Source organism: Ochotona curzoniae, unplaced genomic scaffold, assembly GCF_017591425.1.
Source record: "Ochotona curzoniae isolate NIBS_2020 unplaced genomic scaffold, NIBS_Ocur_1.0 contig_4368, whole genome shotgun sequence".
In the NCBI taxonomy this organism is placed as follows: Eukaryota; Metazoa; Chordata; class Mammalia; order Lagomorpha; family Ochotonidae; genus Ochotona; species Ochotona curzoniae.
Window position 1 is genome coordinate 61,206 of NW_024466252.1, and position 8,306 is coordinate 69,511.

Below are 8,306 nucleotides of genomic sequence, written 5' to 3' on the forward strand. Positions count from 1 at the left end.
GCCTGGCCCTCAGGGTCTCAGTCCCAGGGCGGGTCTGGGCCAGGGAAGCAAGTGCAGGGGAGTCCTCACCTCCTCCAGGGTCACTTCCCCTCTCACAGCCTGAGTGAGCTCCTTCTGCCCGGACACTCGTGACGCGGGCACAACTCGCACTCCCATTGGGCGAGCGGCTTCCAGACGAGCCAATCAGCGCCGTCCTATCCCTTGTATAAAGTCGACTGCGAGGCTTCAGGATCGGAGTCCTCTGAGCTGTCCAGGATGGGGTTCATGGAGCCCCGGACCCTCCTCCTGCTGCTCGCGGGGGCCCTGGCCCTGACCGAGACCCGGGCGGGTGAGTGCGGGTCGGGAGGGAGACGGGCTCTGCGGGGCAGGAGCGAGGGGAGCGCGGAGGGGACACAGGACCCCGGGGAGCCGCCTCTCCCAGACCTCACACCCCCTACACCTCGCCATCTCACCGACCCCGGCTTATTCAAGACCCTCCCCTCTCCTCGCCGCCTCATCTCGCGGTCCCCACACTCCCTTAGTCTCCGCCCCAACCCAGTCCGCACTCCTGGGTCCCAAGGGTCCCGCTCCGGGCGGGGTCGGCCCTGGTCTCAGCCCCTCTCTCCCCCAGGCTCCCACTCCCTGATGTATTTCCACACCGCCGTGTCCCGGCCCGAACTCGGGGAGCCCCGCTTCATCTCCGTGGGCTACGTGGACGACACGCAGTTCGTGCGCTTCGACAGCAACGCCGAGAACCCAAGACAGGAACCGAAGACATCGTGGATTCGGCAGGTGGAACCCGAGTACTGGGACCGGAACACGCAGATCTCCAAGAACAACGCACAGTTTTACCGCGGGAGCCTGAACACCCTGCGCGGCTACTACAACCAGAGCGAGGCCGGTGAGTGACCCGACCCTCCCCACGTGCGCCCAGGGCGCTCCGGGTCCCCGGGGCCGAGGTCCCCCACCCCGAGACTGCGCGCCCCGCGGAGACCCTCGGCGGGAGGAGCCGCGGGACACGCCCGGGTTTCGCTTTCGGTTTCAGCTGAAATCCCCGCGGGTCGGTGAGGGCGGGGCGGAGCTGCGTGGCCAGGGCTGACCGCGGGCGGGACAGGCTCTCACACCTTCCAGCACATGTATGGCTGCGAAATCGGGGAGGACGGGCGCCTCCTCCGCGGGTACGGGCAGTGGGCCTATGATGGCAAGGACTACCTCGCCCTGAATGAGGACCTGCGCACCTGGACCGCGGCCGACATGGCGGCTCAGAACACCAAGCTCAAGTCGGAGGCAGCGGGTGCTGCTGAGCACTACAGGGCCTACCTGGAGAGCACGTGCGTGGAGTGGCTGCGCAGACACCTGGAGATGGGAAAGGACACTCTGCAGAGAGCAGGTGCGCGGGGCTGGGAGGGGCCGCCCTCACCCACCTCCCCCGGGGCTGGGGCAGCAAGGAGGGGAGGAAAGCGGGAGCCAGGCCAGTGTACCCCTCTCCTGCCGGCCACAGCAGGGACGTCCACCTGGGTTTTGGGCTCAGTGCCAGAGACCCACTGTTCCCTCAGGAGAGGAGGATCCCAGGGAGGGACACGGGCGGGGTGGGGGAAAGGCACAGAACATTCTGGAAAGGACCCTCTCAGTACCCTGCACTCAACCAAGATTTTGTGAACTGTCGCCCCTCCAGGCCAGTTCCTCAGCCTCAAGCCAGTGAACTGGGAGGTTTCATTCCAGGCTATCTTCCCCTCAGACACCTGGGCCCTCCTACCCTAGCCAGATACTTGATTCTAGAACTTTCCAAACACTACATTTATCGCATTGTCTTTATCCAGGCAGGGTCAGGGTTTTGACGTCCTCCACCACCCCATTTACCCTGTCCACTCTCAGGAAGGTCACTGAGTGTAACTTTAGTGTCAGGGGAAGAACATGAAAGGCCTGAATTTTCCAAATCTCCCCTCAGACCCACCCACAGCACATGTGACTCACCACCCAGTCTCTGACCAGAAGGCCACCCTGAGGTGCTGGGCCCTGGGCTTCTACCCCAAGGACATCACACTCACCTGGCAGCGGGATGGGGAGGACCTGACCCAGGACACAGAGCTGGTGGAGACCAGGCCTTCAGGGAACAGAACCTTCCAGAAGTGGGCAGCTGTGCTGGTGCCTTCTGGAGAGGAGCAGAGATACACGTGCCACGTGGAGCATGAGGGGCTGCCTGAGCCCCTTACCCTGAGATGGGGTAAGGAGTACGGGAGAGATGGAGTCTCCAGCAATAGTGGGAATGAGACCAGGAGTCAGAGCCCCTTTTTGTCCCTTCCCCTCTCAGAGCCTCCTCAGCCCACTGTGCCCATGTGGGGAGTCATCGCTGGCCTGGTCCTCCTGGCAGCTGTGCTCATTGGAGCTGTGGTCACTGTTGTGATGATGAAGAGGAAGCGCTCAGGTAGGGCAGGGTGAGGGCTGGGTCTGAGTCCCCTGTCCCCCAGGGAGATGGTCCCCCTACCCCGTTCCTGGGAAGCACTGTGCACACACACCTGCACCCCCAGCTGAGCCCCAGGTGCTCACACTGGCTCTAGTGTAAACCTTGAGTGAAGGTGGAGAACAAACACTCCAGGGGATGACTCTGCTCACAGGGACCTGAGTTCCAGCAGCCCTAGGTCAGGGGGAGGTCCCAGCTGAGGACACACCTCCAGGGGAGGTGCCTCCTAACCTTTCCTGGGTCTGTAGCCACAGTTCTGGAAACTTCTCTGAGATGAGCCAGTCCTGAGTCCCTGCCTTCTCCCTGCCTCTCACTGGATGTTTTCTCTCACAGGTGGGAAAGGAGGGATCTACACTAAGGCTGCAGGTAAGCACTGGGGTGTGTTTGGGGTGGGGGAGTCCCCAAGGCTCTTGCTCTAGTCATTTGCCCCTGGAGGTGCTGCCCACCCACCCTGTAGCTCATCCCTCAGCCACACCCTCCCGGCCTCTCACCAAGTCCTGATTGGTTCTCCCAGGTGGAGACAGTTCCCAGGGCTCCGACTCCTCTCTGAAAGTTTGAAAGGTGAGACCTGGAGGGCCCAAAGGGGAGAGGGACCTGGGTGAGGGGACACAGAGGGGCTGGGGGATTCCTTGAATCTGGACATTTTTACAGTGTGCTGTGCTGTTCCTGTCCCCAAAAACAATGACCTCAAATTTTCACCTTGTGTCTGTAGTGTGAGACAACAGCCTTGTTGGGACAGACCTGCTGAAGTCCCCATCTTGGTTTTCTTCAAAAAGCCCCACCCTCCCTTCCTGCCAAGGCAGCTGAGTGTGTTCCTGTGGGCACAGTGTGAGGTGGGAGCCTGGCCCTCCCAGCCCAGCACGGGCACCTCTGACCCTGTCTCAAGTCAGATGCATCTGCTGCAGCTTCATCCTACACTGTGCAATTCATTTTTAACAATTCCAATCACCAGGTGTTGGTGAGAAAATTAAAAGAGGAAATTACAAAAATTTGGGGGTGGGGAGTTTGGGGAGGGGTTGGGGGGAATCCCAGTGCCTATAAAATTGTGTCACACAATGCAATGAAATAATAAAATTTGACAGAGAGAAATAAACAGAACCAGGAACCTTCCAGAACCTGTGTTTCCTGTGTTGAGTCTGTTGCAGGTGGGGACAGGAGAGGCTGGGAGGCTCTGGGTGAGGATGAGGCTGTGCCCAGGCAGTGCTCCATCCATCATGCTTTCTCTTAGTCACTGCTGACCTGGTTCAGCTGCCCCTGTGTCCTGGTCTCTCTGTTAGGACATGCCCACCAACAACTGCCATCACAGCACTCAGCCATGGCTAGGCTGCCCTGTCTCATGGCCCAAGGCAATGGAGGCTACATGGGGCCAAGGCCGCCAAATCTAGGGCTTAAGTTCATCCCTCAGCTCCATCTTCCTGTGTTCACTTTGTTCCTTAGTGTCATTGGCTGATTGTATCTACTCTTCCTGTGTGTGAGCTCTGGTGGCCTTCACTTCTGTGTGTGCAGGACACAGTGTAGGAGGGAGACAGGAGGGCAGAGGACACTTGTGAGAAAGCTCAGGCCATGGGGACACCAGCAAGAGGGGACCTGCTCTGCAGCAGCTACAAGTGGCCTCTGTCTCAGACTCCACTAATGAACCATGGGGTCTGGAAGGGCAGGTGCTACATGCTCATCACTCAGCTGACTTTACTGTGGGTCAAACTCAGTGCTGGGCAAGGTGGTCCAGGGTGGGTGTGAGGGCCAGAGCAGCTGGCTGTCTCACCATCATGGTCAGTGTGCACTATCCCGAGGAGATGACCCTGAGTAAGGTTGGAAGGACACAGTTAGTCATCTGCAAAGAAGTTGTGGGGGAGGAGGACGGCCAGTGCAGATGCCCTGGGCAGGAGTGAGTCTGCACACAGAGCAGGGAGCCATCAGGGAGGCTGGTCGGGACACCGCCATCCAGCAGGCTTCATGCACACTGAAAGACTGGGCCCTGGCTCTGAGTGAGATGGGAGCCATGAGGCAGCTCTGAGCGTAAGAAGGACATGTGCACATTCTGTCCAGGGACCACCCTGGCTGCTGCGTGAGGACGGGGCTGAGAGACTGTGAGGCTGGATACATAGATCTAGGGGATCCTGTGAAGCCCAGACAGGGATGCCAGTCACTGTGGTGGGTGTGGGCATGGGCAGAGTGGGAGATGAGGTTCTGGATCCTTCTGCAGCTGGATGCACAGCACTTCCTGTGGACTGCATCCAGGGAAAGAGAAGGAGGCGAGGAGGACACCCAGGGCTTCAGGCCGAGCCAGTGTGGGGATGGCATCACCGTAGGAGAAGGTCACACTGGGAGGGTGCATTCCATAAGGGACCACCCAGGCATTCAGTGCAGAAACCAGGATGTTGGTGAGAAGTGACACTGCAGGGCTGGCAGTGACCACGAGGAGAAGAAATGTCTGTGTGGGAGACTCACTGAGGACTTGGCTTCACATGAACCACATTTGCATTCAGGAGCAGAGATGGAGCACCCAGGGAGTGAGTGAGAATCATGAGAGAGGGTACAAGAAGGAGCACTGGGTCTGCAGGGCTAAGTCGAGGGTGAGAGAGAGGGGGTAAAACCACAGCCCCACTACCTGCAGGGCTCGGGTCACTGGGAGAACGAGGGTCCACAGACATGTTGAGGGGATTCCATGAGCACTGGGAGGGCTAGGAAAGTCTTGAGCGGTCAAGCGGTCTGCAAGTGGCTCAAGTGGGTGCTGATGGCACCACCTCCAGAGCACACTCTGGCAGCAGGAGGGAGACAGGACTCCCACCTGGACCTCAGCCTCCCCTGAAGGATGGTCACATGAGCACACCTGGGCCCTGGACACCACACAGTGAGGGGCTACTCTGGCAGAGATCTGGGTGCAAGCAGCCTAGTTTACAGCAGTGTTGCTTATGATCCAGGTTTACTAAGTGGGAAACACATATACCTGGTTCGGAGCCACACCTTCCCCTGACCTCTGACCTTCTCTATGCTGCTGTGCTGGGCAGTGGTGCCTGGCAGGGAAGGGAGTCCCAAGTCCAGTCCTCACCCTCACTGGGCACCTTCCTGTTTAGCTGGGATGTCGGGGGGAGGGGCTGTCATTACATTCTTACCTTGTGATGTTTCAGCTCCCAGTGTTCACATCCAGACAGGGCACAGCCAAGGTCAAAGGTGCCTGTGTTCTCTGAGAGCCACACAATCAACACCACTGTCACCCACACTGGGAAACCCTGGGCCTGTGGACAAAGAGCACTACAAGATAGGGGAGGCATAAAAAATTGTTTTTATTTATTTGAAGATTTTCTTTTCATCTTTTTGAAAAGGAGAGTGTTCTCCCATCCTCTGGCTCACTCCACAAATGTCCACACTGCAGGGGGGTGGGTCACGCCAAAACCCAGAGCCCAGAACTCAGTCCAGGTGTCCTGGTGCATCATCTGCTGCCTCCCAGGACGTGCACTGGGTGGACGCTGGATTGGAAGTGGAGCCAGAACCCCAAGAGAACACTGAGAGTGGATGAGGTGTCCCATGGAGACACTCCTGGGCAGCCCTGGAGGAAGGTTCAGGAAGAGGCCACAGCTGAACACACAGAACCTCCCTGGATCCTGTTGCCTCACATGGTGCCCCACATGGATTCTCCCTCCTTGGAGCCCACAATGAAATCTAGGAGCTTCTCATTTGCCCCTCACCTGGCTCTGTGACACTGTAGCTGATTCAATGAAGAGAAAATACAGAGACCATGGTCAGGAGCAGAATCCATGGCCTCACTTTGGGTGGTCCCAGCTGGGAACCAGATCCCTACTGCTGGGCACAAAGGCACAGCTCACACCCCTGACCCTGACGCTGGACCCGGGCCTGCACCAGGACTGCTATCCCTGGGACCCTGGTTTTAACATTAGAGATGTTGCTGACAGTCTGGAGGTCCTGATGCTGCAGCTCTGAGGTGTGATAGAAATGCTTCTGTTGGGGCACAGCATGGTGGCCCAGTAGCTAAATCCTCACCTTGCATCTGCTGGGATCCCATAGGGGTTCTGGTTCATGTTCTGGCTGTTCTGCTTTCCATCCAGCTTCCTGCTTGTGTCCTGGAAAAGCAGGAGAGGATGACCCAAAGTCTTGGAACCCTGCACCCATCTGGTAGACCTGGAAGAAGCTCCTGCCTCCTGGCTCTGGATTGTCTCATCACTGGCCATTATAGCCACTTGGGGAGTGAGCCAGCAGATGGAAGATCTTTCTCGTTGTATCTCCTTCTCTCTGTAAATCTGCCTTTCCAATAAAAAAATTTTTTTTAAATCACATCAATGAAAGAAGTAGAAGAGACAAAACAATGGAAAAAGTATTCCAACATCCAGGCTTAGAAGGGTTAATATGATTAAATCATCCATGGTGCTCCAAGCAACTTACATATTGAATTTGATCCCAATAAATTTGTCGACGACTTTGTCCACAAAGAAACAAGATCAAACAAAACTCCAGATTAGCAGGAGATGAGAAATAAGAGGCAGAGCCACGTAAGTGAAAGTGAAACTAAGAGAAGTGTGAAATATTAACCAAAACAAAAAAATGGCTTGAGAAAAATAAGATAGTCAAATATTTAGCCAGGCTAACAAACAATGTTATCAAAACTCTGATAAGTAAAATTACAAATTAGGGCCCAGTGCTGTGGCCTAGCGGCTAAAGTGCTCACCTTGAACGTGCTGGGATCCCATATGGGCCCTGGTTCTACTCCCAGCAGCCTGCTTCCCATCCAGCTCTCCCTGCTTGTGGCCTGAGAAAGCAATCGAGGACGGCCCAAATCTTTGGGACCATGAACCCACATGGGAGACCCGGAGGAGGTTCCTGGTTCCTGGCTCCGAATCGGCGCAGCACCAGCTGTTGCGGTCACTTGAAGAGCAAATCATCGGACAGAGGATCTTTCTCTGTCTCTCCTCCTCGCTGTATATCTGACTTTGTAATAAAAAATAATTAAACATTATTATTATTATTATTATTATTATTATTATTATTATTACCCTCCTCCAAAGCAGGGTCCCAAGACCTTGGGCCATCCTCTACTGCCTTCCCTGGCCACAATCAGGGAGCTGGAGGGGAAGTGGAGCTGCCAGGGTTAGAACCAGTGCCGACATGGGATCCGGCTCATACAAGGTAGAACTTTGGCCACTAGGCCACTGCTCCAGGCCCAAAAACAAATCTTAAAACAAAGAAAGCCAAAGAGCCTGGTGCTGTACCCTAGCGGCTAATGTCAGAAATCCCACACCCACTGGTTCACTCCCCAGATGGTCACTGAGCCAGGGCTGGGCTAGCCTGAAGCAGGATCCACCAGCTTCCTCCTTCTCCCCGATGGCTGCAGGGTCCCAGCACTCAGGCCAGCTTCTGCTGCACTTCCAGGCACAAGGGCAGGGAGCTGACTGAGAAGTGGAGCACACAGGACTCTGTTCAACAGCCACATGGGACACTGGCATTGCTGGCAGCAGCTTTCCATGTTACACCACAATGCCAGCCTCTCATAAGAAACCTTCAGAAATAATTAACTCCTTCAACGTATAAGTTCGACTCAAATAAAAACAAAGCCTCCAAGCACGTGAAGACTTATGGCTGATGACACCTGAGTACTGTAAGTGATATTTTAAGGTCAGTTAAACTTGGGGTATCAAAGCATCTAACACACCTGCAGCAATGTGAGAGAGGCAACAACACTGAGTAATATAGGACAGCACACACCAGCAGGTGCACCTTGCACGGTGCCTGAACAAACTCTCCTCTCACCTCCTTCCTGATTGTAAGGACCCAGGGAGACCCTTTAGGGCCTCTCATCCTCTCCTGCTCCCAGGCAGGCTCTGGTCCAATCTTGCTGCAGGCTCTGCTCCTAGCC

The 8,306-nt window shown here is 56.1% G+C and overlaps 1 protein-coding gene across 1 annotated transcript; it reads left to right on the forward strand.

The window, feature by feature from the left end:
* The first annotated feature begins 222 nt into the window (after positions 1–222).
* On the forward strand, positions 223–3,395 carry LOC121160156 (patr class I histocompatibility antigen, B-2 alpha chain-like). The gene is made up of 8 exons (XM_040985808.1): positions 223–328; positions 611–880; positions 1,094–1,369; positions 1,928–2,203; positions 2,291–2,404; positions 2,774–2,806; positions 2,955–3,001; positions 3,153–3,395. The coding sequence occupies exons 1-7, from the start codon at positions 256–258 to the stop codon at positions 2,996–2,998; spliced, it is 1,086 nt and encodes a 361-aa protein (XP_040841742.1). The 5' UTR covers positions 223–255; the 3' UTR covers positions 2,999–3,001; positions 3,153–3,395.
* Positions 3,396–8,306: the final 4,911 nt, after the last annotated feature.

Bases quoted from the DNA above. Each gene is read 5' to 3' on its own strand.
- LOC121160156 (XM_040985808.1), top strand. From the start codon at position 256: ATGGGGTTCATGGAGCCCCGGACCCTCCTCCTGCTGCTCGCGGGGGCC. The intron at 881-1,093 runs GTGAGTGACCCG...CGGGCGGGACAG, and splicing joins CTACAACCAGAGCGAGGCCG to GCTCTCACACCTTCCAGCAC. The intron at 1,370-1,927 runs GTGCGCGGGGCT...ATCTCCCCTCAG, and splicing joins GGACACTCTGCAGAGAGCAG to ACCCACCCACAGCACATGTG.